Raw genomic sequence first — 17472 nt, 5'->3', positions numbered from 1 at the left:
CGCCATTTCGACGCACCGCGCGCAGAATCGGTGGGCAACAAAATTAACCCCCCGTAGCGAGTCGATCAGTTCAGCGACGAAGCGCCGGGCGGTGGTCGAAGCGCTTCGGAAAATCGCGCATGCAGATCCGCGCAAAGCGCATCCTTTACGTCGAAACTCACCGTCGCCGCGTTGTACAATGCACGATACTTCGGGTTCGATTCGGAAACGCAACAGCCAATTAATTCGCGCACCTAATTCGCGAGAGCTAATTAGAGGCCGGCTACGCCAGCGAGAAACTACAGCAAGAAGCCATGTACGTACTATTTGCAATAAGGGGGAAATACCGCGCAACTATTCGAGGACTGTTTCGTATGCGGGCCTGGTTACGGAAGGTAACCTAAGTACAGTTCCCTAACTTATATTGAAGATGTTTGGAAGCTTTTGAGTTCGAATTGCCGTGCCGCGCACGATATGGCCGTACTTCGAGTTCCTCTTATATACGCGTCGTATATACGCGGTTCTATATAACATTCCCCCCCCCCCTCCCTCCCGTTCCTCCTCCCCCGCGCGTCCATCGCCGACCATGTAAACGCGGGACAGAAGTATTCCTGCATTGTGTTAGTTTCGTCGAACGTGCGAACCTCCGCTATGCGGCGGCGGTTACTTCCGAGGTTACTGGTTCGCGAAGAAAACCCGGAATTTGCCCCGATGTTTCGCAGCGCGCATCCTGATTACTCCGCGAGCTCGTTGGCATTACGTACCGCTTAGAAAAGCGCTGCGGAATAATTCCTCAGCCCCTCCTCGCGCACGCCGCGCCACCCGTACAGCCTTCTCTACTTTAGCGGCGAGTAATTCTAATAACGGGGGAGTTGAGAGAATGCATCGCCGTCGCAAAGTTTCGCTCTTCTTCATTTCCCGCGCACATCAACTCGATCTTTGCCGTTTTAGCGAGAAATTCATAAGAGGCGAGAAATAAAGTTTCAAAAATAATTACCCCACCCGCAAATTTGACGCGAGAGCCGCGAGGAGAGAGGAAAAAAAGAGTTGCGCCTGGAAGATCTTCCCGTCGCCACATATTTCCAGGTAAAATAAAATCTTTGCGTACAGTTTGCGAAAACGCTGAAGGACAAGTGTTGTCGGAATTTCGCCCGAAAAGAAAACTTCCACGTGAAACGTAATATTTACAATCTGTCCACCCTTCTAGCGAATTTTCAGCGGAGAAACGGGAGCCTCGGCGAGAACATTGTTCGTCGCACCTGTCACCCCGCGGCGCGTTCTTTCATTTTCTCGCGCGACGAAAGAGAAAGGTGAGAAATCGTGTATACAGAAGGGAACCTTTCATATTTTATTAGTCGTCGATATATTACTCCGGCACGTGGTACAACCCCACTTGAATAGCCTCCCTCGTATATATATATATATATATACGTCCGTGTTTACGTTTACGTTGAAGGAATGGGTCGGATGGGGCGCGTAGAGAGATCGAGCCAAGGTTTGCTTTAGCCTCCGCCGGGACGGTCACGACTGTTGTCGATTGATGCGAATGCGGGGAGAGACGGCGCGATAAAGAAACAGAAAGAGAGAGAGAGAGAGAAAAAAAAGAATACGGGAGACGCAAACGCTTATCCGCGCAGATATTTTCTCTCCGAAATGTTGTGAGAACAAATCGGCAAAAAAACGAGAATCGATCGAATCGCCGGTACACATAACGCGCCGATACGATATAACGCCGCCGAGAATCGAAAATACACTCTAGGTGATAACTTTGTCACGCAATGACACATCCACGCACACAATCCAAAGGAGAAGAAAGAAAGAGAAAAAAGATCGCGAGCATGTTTAAAGTTATCACACGATATACCTATGTTATTTTAACTAAGATTATAATCTCTCTCTTTAGTATAATAACAAATATAACGGCGACAATTGTACCTAAGCTTTCAAAAATGTTCTAGAAATATTATACATCACATACATATTATATCTCTGCAATAATTTGCGATACCTCGTGACTCGGTAATTCCGATACACATCCGTGCGGAAAGATTCCAAGTGTAAAATTTAGTATTGCGGGGAAACGCGCCAACATCGTAACTCTCGAATCGAATGCAAAGATGGGATTGAAAAATTGTGGAGCCAGATCGCCGGGAACCATCTCCTCTAATTCCGTGATCGTAAAGAAAAGTCCCTACGATCACCCTTCCAACTTTCCAACCTTGCGCGGCTGCTTCGTGCGGCGTGTGACGGAATTCGGGAAGGAAGTTCCGGAAGCTCTATCGGACAATTCGAGCCCCGTAAAATGCAAGCGACACGGCGCGAAGGGTCGTCCTGAGAAAGTCCAACCGGTAGCGAATACTCACCGTGAGTATCGTGCGCGCGGAAGGAACGGCCCGATAAAATCGCAAGATATTTCCATATCGATCCGCTTTTTCGACCAACGACGTTCCCTCGATACGAGATTACGGCCGATACGGCAGTGGTTAATCATATTACGTATTATCTTCCGACGCACCGATGAGATTTAAAAGATAAATATCGCCGTAGGTATCAATACTTTTATGGTGATTTAATGGAGTCTCATTCTTTCATTCTCCGGAATAAAATATTATAATCAGACGGATAATGTTACATTTTGCTGTGAATCAAAAGCACGAAAAATTTTACGAAGTTAAAACGGAATAAAAGGACGTTTCGACCCAATTCTGCCGCACGGTGTCGTCAAGTGAGCATCATTATTAATGAATCTGTTTTTTTTTTTTTATGATTAGTTCCTATCAAACTGAAGAAGACCCAAAAATCAGACGTTTTTTATTCTATTTTAATTTTTGAGATCAAAACAGCGTTGGTTCACAGTCGTTTTCGTTCTTCAACGCATTACGTTTTGCGCTTGTAGATTAAGAAAAAAAAAAAACAAATCATCCATTAACAATACAATACATTTGAGCGATCGCAATCGAGATTCTGCGGGCACACATGGGTGCGGCGAGTCGAATCCGCAGAGCCGACAGGCGGCGCCATCGCCCCAAGAAGTTCGTAGGTAACCCACTGCAGTACCCCCTATGTCTCCGCCGGAGCGAGGGAATGTCTGCTAATCCTTTACAGGGAATTCAAGTGATAAATTCCGTAAATCCCTGTTCAAGCACACCCTTGCACCGACCCATCTACCCTTACCATTACCGAGGGCTTCCCCCGCGCGCCCTCCCCCCCCCCCCGGCCGTCCCTATTCTCCGCCGACACTACCCTATCTCGCCCGGTCCTCGTCGCTCCATCTACCCCACCCACGCACCTGGAATCTAGATTCACCTCTCCCAGGCTCGACTCACCCTCCGCCGCGACTCCAGGAAAAAGTAGAAAACTGCGATTACAAAGACTTTCCTGGCACACTCCCTTTCCCTCCCCCCCTGCATCGCGTCATCCCGCTTTCTTCTTACGTCTTCTTTCCTCGTTTTATCGCGCAGTTCCTTACTCCTTCCGTCGTTCCGTCTTCGTTTCACCGTAACCTTCCAGTTGCTCCTTCTCTCCTCCTTCCACCCCTCCTTCCCCCCCCCCTTCACCTTCCACTCTCGTTCTTTTTTTCTTTCGTTTTTTTCTCTATTTCTCATTCCTTCCAGTTCTCTCACGGTCCTTCCCGCCCGCAGTTTCCCGCTCCTCGTCCGCGCGCAGTGCGCTACTTCTCGGATTAAAACTTTAACACTTTGTTACCCCTTTTCGCAGAAAAGGGGGGGGGCGAAGGAAACTGGCACGAGGGGGGGAGGAAGACGAAGACGAGCGAGGCGGCGAAATAGCCGAGGACGGAAACGAGAAGGAGGCAGGCTCGCCATCGTAATCCGGGGCTTCCGCTACGTTGAACAAATTTCAGTCTCCGGGCGAATTTCGCTTTTGATAAAACGGCCCATTTTACATTTCGCACCTCCGCGTCGCCCGGAACGGAGATCGCTTTCCGCGATAACGAACAAGTAAGCAGGAACAGTCGAGCGGAAAGATGACCGCGCGTGCTCGCGCGAGATCCCGTATTTCACGACGGCTCGCGGTCGGAATTTTTAAATAAAGCAAGAGCCCCGCGCGAGTGTGCACTTTCAAAAATCACCCTTGCGTCTCCCGAACGATTGAGATCTTTCAATTTCGACGACAAAATTGTCGCAGGGGCTGAGCGTTGAATTTATTCAGCATCAATCATGAGCGCGCGAAACAGCGAAAGCGATAATAACGGAGCGAGCGAATGAGCCAACAGTTCCGTTTACTACAATCTAATCGTCGACACACTTTCGTTCATTTATCAGTTTAGCTTCTACGGCATTAAACACAAATAACGTAATTACCGTCCGGCTAGACAACACGCGAAACTTAAATCAGCGCAACGAAAGTCATCCATTTGCCAGTCTTGACAACATAATCTCGCGCGAACATCTTCGGCGTGCATCTAGAAATGCGACCTCGTAGATATACGGCTGACCTAAAACGATCGTCACCACTCACGCCCTTCTAGATTGATATTCTCGAAAACATCGGGACCAAGTTTCAGCTTGCTGGAAATCGTTCAAGATATCGCCGACAAAAGACATCGATTTAACGCGTAATAAATAATCGCTTCGCTCGAGAAGGCGATGAGAGTAGCGAGGGAGCGAGAGAAGTGCGAGTGGAGAGAGAAGACGATAAAGGATCGGCCGATTCAGACAGCGTCCCTTTGAGCATTAACGATTGATTGCGAAATTGCAGCGGCACAGAGTGATATTTCTATAAGATTAGATCTCTCTGCTCTTCTTACGTATCCTTTATCGTCGATTCTCGTCCACTCTTTCGCACCTCGGATTCGAGGAAAGAGGAAGGAGGTAAGTGGCGTCTTCGTGGAAGCGGGATACTATAAAACATGGCTTAACAACTCCCGGTACTGCACTTAAATTTAAGATCACGAGGAATTAATTAGACACTTGAATGTATCCTAAGGAGGGAAGACCAGGAACGAAAACCGATAAGTTTAGAGTCAAGAAGCATTACGCGCCGTCGAGTGGATGCAATTACTTTGCGAACACGCGGCGCAATATCGTGCTGGCTTAATCGTTCCTTTTGTCGAATATATTAGCCGGATATCTATTATAATAAGGACACTCTTTGTCTCCAAGCACAATAGATGAGTAATTAGAGGACATGTCTGACACATTCAGAAACTGAAAGATTGAAGAATCACGACGATTCCTGCGGCCGGCGAAAGAAATGCTTTAATTAAACAGAAATATTTCCCGTTAAACGCGTTGTAAAATTGGTCATTGCAGGGCTAATGTTTTATATACGTTAAATTAAATTAAATTTCCTCGAAGGCTACGCGGATTCCTATTTTAATATCGATGTGGAGGGCTCCCTCGAGTACGGTGATCGAGATCATTTACCATGGTAATATTACCAGCAATATCGCCGCAGGAATATTAGTTCGCCGGCGATTTATTACCGGGCGCATAGAAAGAGCGATATTGAAGAGGATGTTCCGTGCGAATTCAGGAACTTATTTCTTTTGGCGAAGAGAATTGTTTGGCGACGCGCTGCTCCGTCAAACCTTACACGTTCTATTGACACAATCGTTTCGTTTCGTTTTTTTTTTTTTTTTTTTTTTCAAGAAATTTATCGATCAATTCTCCGCATCTTTGCGACGAGATTACTGGAAGCGCGGGATATAAAATTCCTTATCAAAAAATCACCGAGAGAGAATAACCTGCAATTTGAACCGAGATAAAGCGGAGAATAGCATCAACGTCACTCTGACCCGCTTAAAATTCGCGCACCGTTGTCCAGGTCCTCTTCGCTCATGTCCCTGTCCTTCGCCCGGGTCTTCAACCTCATAATCCACGATCGGAGACGAGAGAGAAGGACAATCGGGGACAAAATGGCCGAGGGTGGATGAGGCACGCGTGCGCGAGGACACACGTAGACGTTTCCGTGCGGCACGAGGAGTCCGAAAAGTACCCTCGAACTTTAAAAATCTCTCTCCGACAATTCTGGCGGAAACAACGGAGGTGGCACTCGGCTGGGTCGAGGTAAATCTCCGAGCACGTAGTTATTCTCGGAGGGATTGAGCAGCGGCATTGGCCCGCAGCACGTGGCGAAAAAGAACGCGGCGGGGGGGAGGGGGGGGGGGTTGGCACCGTCGTGTTTCGCACCACCTTCTTCTCTTCTTAATAAATTCTCGGAACGAAGTTAAACTAATTACGGGCGCGTGTGGTGAATTTAAAACGAAATCACTTATCCGCCGGCGCAGCCCGACGACGTGAAATACGACGCTACATCGGATGTACGTGATGCGATACACACAATGAAGCACCGAAAATTCAAGAAAAATAGTCGGCTGCAGTTAACTGGACTTGATTATTTCGAAATGAGAGAAAATTAATATCGCAGACAGCCGACGCAAGATCGATCCTTTCAGAGTTTTAACCTATTGCAAAAATATTAACATTGAAATAAGTCATATTTGGAAATGAATTTAGTAAGTTGATTACTGCTAAATAAAAGGCATCGCGGTCGTTCGATTGCAACGTCGCTCGACGACGATCAAGCAGGCGCGATGAAGATGCTAACCGAATAAGTTTCGCGACGATTCGCGGTCGGCGAGAAAAGAATCGACGGCAGGCGTAGGAAAAAAAGTTGAGGCAACTCCAGATACAAAAGTTTCGACGGGGCTGAAGACAAAGTAGAAGAAACAAAGGAATGCTGCCTCGCACTTCCTTTCCGTAGTTCTGTACAGAATTGGAAGCAACTATCCAATTTCCGAGAAAACGAAAAAGAGGGAAAAAGAAACGCGCGCGCGAAAGCGAGACGGATAAGGCAAGGCGAAGAAGACGGAGAGAGAGAGAGAGAGAGAGAGAGAGAGAGAGAAAGAAAGAGAGAGAAGAAAAGCAGAAAGGAGCAGGAAACGGAGGGGAAAGAAAAAGAGGACAAAAGCGGAAGAGGAGCCGGGAGATGGGATACGGCTTAGCGGTCCGGCGACCTGGAAACTCGGGCTTTCCGAGTCGAAACCTTTGAAAGATTTGATAAACGCTGACGTCACTTCTTACGAGCGTCCCGCGAAATTGTACATAGAACGTGCGAATTGGCAGACGTCGGTATATCGAGGATGTATGCGAGCTACTTTCCACCGCTTCGGCTTTGTCTTCTCGCAATTACGAGAATCGCCAGTGGCCTGATTTCTGATAATTGCGTCTCGATATCTGTTCAACTGTTCGGTTAACAAAAGCGCACATCCTTATCGTGAACGATTCCGCATTTAATGCAATTCTTCGGAATTGCCAATTTTGGATTACAGGCTTTGAACACATTCGTTACCGAACTGAGCGTTGCACGGCGCGGAAAGCGGAGCCGCCGCGCGCGCCGTATCCGTGTGCTCAAGAACCATCGCGATTCTCTTGTTGGAATACCTCGAGCTCGCCAGACTGCGCCGAGCGAGCTTTGTCAGCTCGGTCGGCGTCTGAGGTGAACGCAAGCATTAATACATATACCCCCCCCCCCCCCGGTGCACATCCCGCCACCCGCCTTCCGCGGAACAAGCAACCGTCGCTCTTGCGCATCCACGATCGCGGCGCAATCCTCCCTCCACCGTCGTCGAAAAGAGCCCCTTGCACAACGAGCACACGGGCGCCCGGCTACCGTTAATATCGGATTCTTTGGTGCAATTTACGAGGGAACGCCGCGAATTCGGGGGAGGTCGTTTAATCCGACGCGAAATCCTAGCGCGAAAGCTGTGTCGTGGCTCGTACGTTTCGCGGAATGTTTTCTAACCCCGTGAATCCTTTCAAGGATCAGCAATGCCTCGCCATTCGGCCGAGTCTTGGCGCGCATTCGGCGGAAGGAAATTAGGAAGCCGGCTGTGAATGCGATGAAATACCGGGCTGTTTTGCCTCGCGTAATGAGATCCTTGATTACCGCTTCGGCGACTGTGCTCGCGAGTAAACTAGTCGCAAATTAATAAAAGCGCATATTAAAACGGAATGTTATTGTAGCAAGTAGTTGCGGACCATTATGGTCAGCCAAGTGTGGCGCAAAAAAAAAATATTTAATTCAACGGAAGACAAAGACGGCGATATTCGCGCATTTTGAGAGAGAAGTGCTCTTAAAATATATGAAATTTAAACTCGGGAGAAAAATTCGAGATTGTTAGTAAAATAGTTCGATTTCTCCGTCATCGATCTCGCGATTTAGTAGAACCGTCGTAATGAACATTTCTGTGGAAATAATTCTCGACGCGCGTATCCAACGAGCCAGCGGTCCCACTAAAGAGGGCAAATAAATTTTCTCGCAAGAAATACGGTTCCGGAAACTCGATGTTCCGTCTAACTACTGTGCGGCGGGAGTAAAAATAGCTGCTTTATTGTTGCGAATTAGTGACGAGTGATAAATTGGGACTCGAGTTTTCAAATTTCTTTTTTTTTTTTTTTGCGCGTTGAAATAAGCATTAAATAAAATACGAGAATCCTTCCATCATTAGAAAATTACTGTTGTAGCAAAAGAAACTCCAACTGCGGCGATATTTTACATCTCCACGAGAACAGACGGTTTTAGGGGACGATAAAAAGTTTTCGTAAAAAAGCTCCAGCGCTTTTTACCGCTTTATGACGATATATCTTCGGGAATATAACGTTGTAACTCGATCGAATCTGGAGAAGTCGTGGGCTTCTTACGGTCTAATTAATAGCCGAAGAGGGAAGGACAATCGAGAGCGGCGCGCAAAAAAGAAGATTCCAACGTAACAACGGTTGAATGCATAATTTTTAGTGGAAAGCGCCGCGGCATTATTTCCTAAGGCCGGCGGGTGGAAAGTCGCGGGGGAGGGGGGGAGAGGAAGGGAAAGGGAACCGGGAGGGAGGAGGGGGAGGCAAAGCGAGGCAGACAACGAGAGAGATCGAGGAGGTGCGGGAATACTCCGGGGTTAGTTCCAAGCGATTTGGCTCTCATGCGATTTAACACGAGGACTATTATAACTCGATATAGATATAACGCTGCATCCTGCAACCTCGCTCGCGCGCCTACATAATCACTTGTGCGTTGAGATGTATGCGCGCCCGCACGCTCGCGGCACACATTATCGGCCGCACACGTCTCTGCGGTGCCGTCGCATTATTATGTGCCGCGACTATGACTGTAGTTAGCGCGCTATTATAGCTTAAGCCTTGGAGAACGCTCGCGCGCGAGAGCGGGCGCACTCACTCACCCACACACACACACACACACACGCGCGTCGTATAATTGTATTGCACTATGCGTCGAAAATATCTACTATACCGCCTCTCCGCTGTCATTTCCGGCTAACACGTCGAGCTCGCGGAGGAGACGCATATGAAGTGACCCGCGCTTAATTCGGACTAGTTTGCGAAAGACGCGCGGCGCACCTATTTATGAATATACGAGAGATGAGCATTCCCGTCGCGCTATTGCCTCGCGAAAAGTACATAAAATCTTATACACGCGAGAACGCGTCTTCTCATTTCATCGCGCTGCGAAACTTCACTCGAGACGTTTATAATTTTCCTTCTCTTCCTCGAACTCGGATATTGCTCCGCTGCGCACTAAGGCACAGACTACATTCGACCAATTTGGATCAGTTTATATAATCTGCATATGCATACGAGTTTTTCATCTGCGATAAAAGTCAACTTAACTGAGCTGAACAAAGGTTTGTGCCTTAACGCGACGCTCGAGGGTCGTCATCTTTGTCGTCGTCGTCGTCGTCGTCTTCAAAATTCCTCGCTTTCTCTTATAACGTTCCGCATCGTCTCTACGATGGGCTTCGTTTCCTTCCTCGCGCCGCTATTGTGCCGTAATAATTATTTAATGGCGGCAAAGTAGGCGAATGAAATTAACGAACTATTGGAAGTAATTAGATCCTCGCCGGAGCAAATTAAATGGCTTGCGCTCGACGAGCTATTTAAATGATTATCCCTCGCCTTTATCGTTAGCGCCATTCCTACTCGCTTTCTACCTCTTCGCATCGTATCTCCTACGGCAAAACCCCGACTTAGCTACGACGAGCATCCAGTAGTGAGAGAACCGAAGCTAATTATTCCGACAACTATTCCGAAGTTTACGGCTGTCGATCGGAACGTCTTCGCGCGCCGAGCGAAATGTGCGGCAGGATACCTACGAGTTCCTCCGCCACTCTCCCCCCTCTCTCTCTCTCTCTCTTTCTACTTTTCCTTTTTCTTCTTCGCAACTACTACTTTCTACCGCTACTCCCTCGCGCACGAGCGTGCCCGGGAATACCAATCGAAGCGCGGCACGAAAGTCCTGCCACAACTCGAAAGTCCATACCGTGGAATGAATTCTTTTGCACTTTATTCCACCGAGAGAGAAATGGAGAGAGGGAGAGAGAGAGAAAGAGAGAGAGTGTGAAGAAGCGCCGATGACAGTTTAATCGAAGTACGTCACGCGAAAGTGAGATTGAAGGAGACACCATGGATTCTCGACAATTAAGTGTGCAGGGATCAGTTCGTCTCTAATCGAGATTCGAATAACAGCGAGGATGGAATACCAACAGCTGTCCGATTTTGCGTTCAAGGAGAACTGCCAGTCGGCAGGTAACTACGTGAACGAATAGGCAACTCGTTAATGCACAAAGCCGCTTGAAACCAGTCGCGAGGCTACGCGGTAACAAAATTTTAATCAAGAGCCGCCGACGCCGCCACGTCCTCGTTCGGGCAAAGCTCTTCGGCAGGACATACGTGACCGTCGTCCCGACGAAACAAAACAAACGGAATTGACCCCCGCCGGAGCGGGGATCTTGCGCGGCTGTTCTGACTCGGCGTGTCACAATCAGAGTGCGACTCGACGAGGGAAGATCAAAGCGGCTCACGAGCGTGCAATGTGTGCACGTTGCTGGATCAGCGAGTGCGCCGAGTCCCGCGTATGTGACTAACATAATCAAGCCACACGAGACGTCAGAGTAAACTCGAACGAGCGTTATAACTTCGTGACTCGTCGCGATCTCGCTTACACGCGGCGCGAAAAATAATACGGCGAAACGGTAATGATTGCCTCGTGAAAATTATCTTAACGAAATTAATCGTAAAAAGGCACATCGGATCGACGACGAAATTCGTTGGGGGAGAAAAAAAAATAGAAAATATCTGGCGCAACAAATTCGGATGAGAAAATTTCCGACACTATTGCGTATGTATAATGTATATGTACACTTTCAAAGTGCGAATTTATATGATGCTGCTACATCGTTGTTTCATAGTGATGGACGTCACAAAGGATGACGATTTAAACCATCAATTTCGTGATTTACGTCAATCAGTTGTCGACACGCAGTTGATACCGCAATATTTAGCGCCGGGGAGGAGAGAGCAGAGGGCAACGATCCGATTCATGTGGTGGAGTTTAGTATATGACCCGTATTTGTATCTCTGTTCGCGAGCATAATGATTAGACCATCACGGTTGAATAACAAGCTATTCCAAACGGCAATAACGAAGGGACGGCATAACCGACCGATTTTAGTGCTCTTCCACTGTAGCGCCCGCTGTATTGACCGACGCTTTGACTGTACTCCACTTTTGTAATAGTAAAGCGTTATTGATTGCAATCGGCTATGCTGTATTGCGATAGTCGTAAAAATATTATGGCTCATAGAATACTCATCGTCGATAATGTAACGTTCATGCACTATTTATTATACAGTCGCTTCACGCTGCCACGCGCCCGGAATAGACTAGAAATTTATCATGTTTTAGTAATTATCTCTTGAAAACGTTTAGTCGGAGTTCATTTAGTAACGCAAACACGGCATCAGATTAACAATTTGGTAGTAAAGCTGTGGAGTTTTTTTTTTTTAATAACACTGTGTTACAAATTTTAATCAATTTCTTGCACTTTTGTCATAAAGGGTCGTTCTTTAGTAAATAAAACGCGCTGAACACGAATCTGGCCTCAAAAACTATTAGATTTCCGAGAAAATAAGGCTTTGAACCGTCGAAAAATGCGTTTCACTAAAGAACGAACTTTCATGACAAAAGTGCAAAACCTTGCAACATAGTAATTGAAAATAAAAGAGATTTAAATTAGAATTTTTGGACTAATTTAACGCTAGAAAAACTTCGATTAATTATATATCAAAATAATGCATCCACCATCGTTGTCACTAAATACAATCGAAAACATTGTGATTCGCGGCGCATTGTGATTGCAGACTGGAAGCTTCGCGAATGATTGCGATCGAGCTCGCCCCGCTTCCACACGAGTGTCTTTGCGAGTGCTCGCAACCACGTTTGGCCGGTCGACCCTAATTCGGCAGCGTACAGAGACCGTGGGCAGAAGCATGGAAAACGAGGCAAGTTTCGTCGACAACCCACGGAGAATGTACCCTACAAAGCGGCAAGAGTGGGAAAGGGCGGGCGAGGGGCGAGGGGGGAGGGGAGGGGGAGGAGGGCCGGGAGGCCGCACCAGGAGAGCAGGAAATTACGTCTCCGGACGTCCGTTCGTTCGGCTTCAGAGCATCGCGGCACAGGGTCTTGAGAGAAACCGGCGGTTCCTTCAGAGGGCGAACACAAGCGCGGGGAAAGGCCAACGGGGGGGGGGGGGGGGGACGGGCGAGCCGGGGCGGAAAAGAGAGCTGTAAGAGAGGCCGCGGCCCCGTCCGTGACCGGGAACGAGACTGCGAAAGAAGAATGCAGAGGAGGCGCGAAGGAGGAGAAAGAGAGAGGGAGAGAGAGAGAGAGCTGGCTCGGCGCTGCAGTGAATACACCCCGGCATTTGGTCTTTATCTAAGTGTACTTTGGGAATGCAACCGGTGTAACGAACACGTATACGTACACTCGCTGACGCTTTAAACTCGCATTCGGGCCGGGCAATCACGTACGTACGTACGAAACGCTATCCTTACCTCGCTGACCCGTATCGCGTTTGTATCGAGCGCGCGGCCGCTTGTAAAGCTTATCTCGCTTTGCCGGGGCAGAAATCGCTGCCTCTCCGCGAAGAGCAAACGATCCCTGATTGTACGGCACGCTCAGAGCGCTTACGCTTTACCTATCCCGACGTTAATACGTTTCTATGATTGCAGTGCCTACTTGAAGCGCCACGAAACGTTCGCTCCTCGGTCTATATAATGACAGGCAAAGTAAACCTCATCGGTTTCGAGTATTCACTTACCGCAAACTATCCCGGTCTGAATTAGTTTCGAGTCACCCTCGAGCGTCTTTCCTACGTTAGATCATCAACTATAATTACCCGAGCCGCAGCGGCGAGGGAACGCTGGCGGCAAGATTGACGTTTCTTAACAATCACTCTTTTTATTAGTTGTTCGCGAACTGAGGATAATTATACCGGGAATCGGATTCCGATTCCTCACATCGCGTCGCGCCGATTCTGACGGTGAGCTGAACTGTTGCTATATTCGATCGATACGACTCTATCGGTCAGCTGCCTAATCGGGAATCTCCGCGTGACCCCATTTGATCAGTGCTGCCTCGTTATTTTTCCCACCGATAGCAATGTAGACGGAAACACACGTTCGCACACGCCGACCCGTTGTTTTATGTATACACGGAAGTTGCAGTGACGGAAGCGTAAAATGTGGAGTAATTTATCAGAAAAATTTGTTTCGCGATATCCCGCGTTATCAATTAAGACACGACAATATGGCTAAATGAGAATTTATCGCACAATCGGCTCTAAAAGGATTTCTCTATAGATGAAAATATATCGTCAAATGAGATTACATTGCACGATTTTGCGCTTTCATCAACAAAGATTGTAATGTCATTTAACATCCACGAAAGATCTGGCCAACTTCTCTCTCTTTCGATATTCGCACAATTCTTGTTCGCTGATTAGTTTTCTCAAGATCGAACAGTTTCAAAATCTTTCTCCACCGCGCTGCAAAGTTACATTCACTTTAACTCCATTTCATGAAACTGCTAACGCGCTTAAGGGTTAAGAAAGTCGAGACAAGCGACTTGCGAATCTCAATACCTTTCGTTTATCGTCGGGCGATGAAAATTTTCCTGTTATTTCAGCGATAACATCGTCGCGGAGCGAAAACGACTGCGAATCGCCGACTCACACGACCCGACTGAGAGCTTGGAAGTAGGTGCCTCGTAATCGTGATTGTAGAACTACTATATGCATCCGGTGCCTCCATTTCCTAGATACGGAAGCAAGCGCGAAATGGAGAACAAACAAAAAAAAAAAAAAAAAAGATGAGAAGAGAAAAGTGAGAAAAGGTGTAAGGCGATATACCCGCGCGTCGAAATCTATTAAAAACTGCGTAAAAAAGAACAGAAGAATAAAAAAAAAAATCGTTAGAAAATAAAATTGCGTTTTTCTGACAAATCGCAGACTATTCGTTTACTATTAAAATATATAATTTTAGCCGTTTTCTTTGCAAAAAATGGCGTTTCAGACAGATAAGCAAACTGAAGCGCCGTTACGAAATAATGTTATTTCAGTCGAAGCAATGTAGTTTCAAACTAGATATCTTCCTCTCATCGGAATATCCGCTCGTCCCATTCTCGTTACTCCGTCTTTGCCTCGAAGTAATAACTAGAAGTGGGCAAATCTCGAAAAGCTCCGAGAGTCCGCGTGGCTAAATTGAACGGGAGAGGACGGGAGGTGAGAATCGAGGTAAAATTGACTCGCTACCTCTCGAGAATGACCGGGTCGATTAGACTTTGTCCGAGACGGGAACGTCGACGACAATGATGGCTTCGGGAACATCTGTGGTTCGACGTTCTTTTATGATTCGTCGAACAAGAGAACAAAAGAAAGCGGAAAGGAAGAACGAGACGATTGGACATGCCGTCGGAGAATCTTCCCGCTCCTAACTTCTTGCGGAAAAATCACCGTGCCAGAAAACCTGTTGTTCACGATCGACGTTTAGCTTAAACGATAGTGTCGCGAATAAAAAAAAAAAAAAAAAATTCGATATCTCTGTCACAGTGATGAAAGTTTCGGTCGAAATTGCGCGCGCACGTGAGATATGAATTACGCGAATAGTAATGCGAATGCACGCTCGCGATTAACGCGATATTTCTCACGACTGCGCGAGTTCTCAAAATACGGCTTGAATATAGTGATCCATTAGTTACAAGAAACGAGACGCGCGTAATTGTTATCCGGCGCGAGCTATTTATATAGGTGTAGCTCTCTTTCCCTCTTTTTCCAGCGGCTCATTGCAGCTCTCGCTACCTGATTAAATTCTAGAAGGACGCGGCACATTCAACGCCGCGGACAAAAGCGTCACATCGGAAAATGCGAGGCACTCACCTTGGGTTGCCACGAAGAGCAGCGTGGTGCAGAGCGTTGAAGCCATTGTTGTTGGTGAGCGTGATGTCTGCGGCGTGGTCCAACAACAGAGCCAACATGTCATCCCGTTTCTTAGAGATCGCGTCGTGAAGCGGCGTGTCACCTTCGGAGTCCTGTAAGCAAAAAATATTTCCCCGTTCTTACATATCTGTCGTCTAATAATTAAAAAAGTACATGAAAATAAGATGTATTAAAAGCGCCGACGAAACATCTCAAGATTCATAACACAGAATTTGTGCAGAATTTGTAATAATTAACGATTGTAAGGGAACGATTTCAATTTTTTAATTTTCAATATAATATTTTCCACATATAATAACATATATATGTTTTAGTCTATGCGCGTTCCGCAAATTTATTGTTTCCCTTTTTTTCCGCCGCTCTCGTTAATCTTTTCGGGATCTATGAGTCGTTTTTAATCCGAAAGAATTCAAAGACAGGATCACCGTAGATAGCGAGTGGAACCGTACTATTCACCTGGATTCTACAGAACTGGATCAATGCTTCAGCCAGTTTTGGCCCCGGCGGTTACCATTCGGACGATACCTATGAGCTCCAGTCGGCGATAAAACGTACGGAAACAGGGGCCATCCATTAATGCCGAACAACGCAGTACGAACTCGTCGCTAGAAAACAAATGGATGAACGAACGAACGAACGAGCGAGCGAGCGAACGTGGGGATAAACGTTACAACGATGGGCCTGCAGTGAAACGTGTGTAGTTCGTAGACGGTGCAAGTATTTGCGTTTCAAAATACGCGTGATAAGAAAGAATGGTCGCCGTGCAATTTTTTTTAACGAGCGCTTAAAAAAATTCGTAGATAATATTTTCGCTGCTATTGATGTCGTTTTAGATACCAAAAATCAGGTCAAATATCGATCCATTCGAGTTTAACGCTTGCGGAAAAAAGAACGATCTCACGTACTCGCATTGCCAATGTCTCTCAACGATAATAATTCTCTCAATAAAAAAGCGATATCGGGCGAGATGCCGCGTCGCGGTAAATCGAACACGACGAAGCGTAAAATAGCATCTGCGACAAGCTCATGACGACGCCCGCATTCCGGCGCAAAAACTAGGAGGTGCGAAAAGCTAGAGCGCGACATCAGCCGCTGCCGGCTGCGTAAATAATAGGGCATCAGGCACAGATACTTTATGGGATCAGTTGGAAAAATCCTTTGTATAACTCCAATAACCGTGGAGGATAAATCTGCCGGCGCTGTCGAGAACCGCCGGCGCTATCTCGCGCTATAAATGCTGGCCATGTGTCACGCCACTAGGTGAGGGTAAAAGCGAGAGGGAGAGGGCGAGAGTGGATAGCGGCGGAGAAGGTGAAAGGGAGAGAGACAGACGGGAGGCGAAGGTGGGGCTGAAAACGGAGGAAGGTAAAGCAAAGAGGAAAACGAGAGGCCGAGGGAAAATACCGTCGAGGCGAATGGTGCTACTTCGGAGCAAAGATCGCGCGACAGTTACGGGACCTTATCTTATTTACCTGATCGTGGAATCTGGACCATTATTTTCGGCCGCTATCCTCGCCGAGAAAGAGCAACGCCGAGAGAGATCGTGACATAATAGCGGTAATTATTGCACGGGTGCGCAATTAAGCGCAAATTCCACGAGTTGTAGCATCGAAGAGAAATTATGGCGCGATAAAAACAAATCTTGTCGAATTACAGGTAAGATTGCAATAATATATCGATCAATTCCTTGAGCAATAATGCTATTCATTTTCGGAGCGAAACGGTGAACGGTGACAGCATCTTGGATTTTTACTCGAGGATTACTCAGCCTCGAACAAAGATTTTTTTTACGAGCGGGGACGAGAAAATAGTGAGTCCCTGAATGCGAACTTTCAATTTGCGATGCTGACGCGCGTTCCTCCGCCAATGTGGGTCTTTTCGCCCGTTCGACATCCCGTTCGTTCCTTCTGGGAAAGAGTTTGCATTATGATTCTCCTTTTCCGTCCTCCTCCTTTATATCTCAGCGCCGCCCACTCGTTTAAGTTCAACAAATGACACTCGATTCATACCGAACGCGCCGCAGGTAGCGTTCGAATAACTTGCGAAAACTTTAATTTCGACATTTCTCTTCGCCGTCTCTCCCCGCCGCGACCGCTTCGCCGTCGCGATTCACCGCCGCTGGCCATCCCGGCCATTGCGATCCGCTTTCAGACGCTCGATCATTCTTAACGCCGACAAATTGCCGGA

The 17472-nt window shown here is 47.3% G+C and overlaps 1 protein-coding gene across 1 annotated transcript in view; it reads right to left on the bottom strand.

The window, feature by feature from the left end:
• mib1 (mind bomb 1) overlaps nt 1–17472 on the bottom strand; it is a 337434-nt gene that overhangs the window by 274861 nt on the left and 45101 nt on the right. Inside the window, exon 9 of the mRNA XM_012376794.2 lies at nt 15226–15377. Within this exon, the coding sequence (XP_012232217.1) occupies nt 15226–15377 (152 nt within the window). The remainder of the gene's footprint in view (nt 1–15225; nt 15378–17472) is intronic.

This window comes from Linepithema humile, chromosome 8 (assembly GCF_040581485.1).
Source record: "Linepithema humile isolate Giens D197 chromosome 8, Lhum_UNIL_v1.0, whole genome shotgun sequence".
Lineage (NCBI taxonomy): Eukaryota > Metazoa > Arthropoda > Insecta > Hymenoptera > Formicidae > Linepithema > Linepithema humile.
This window is presented reverse-complemented; position numbering and strand designations above follow the sequence as displayed.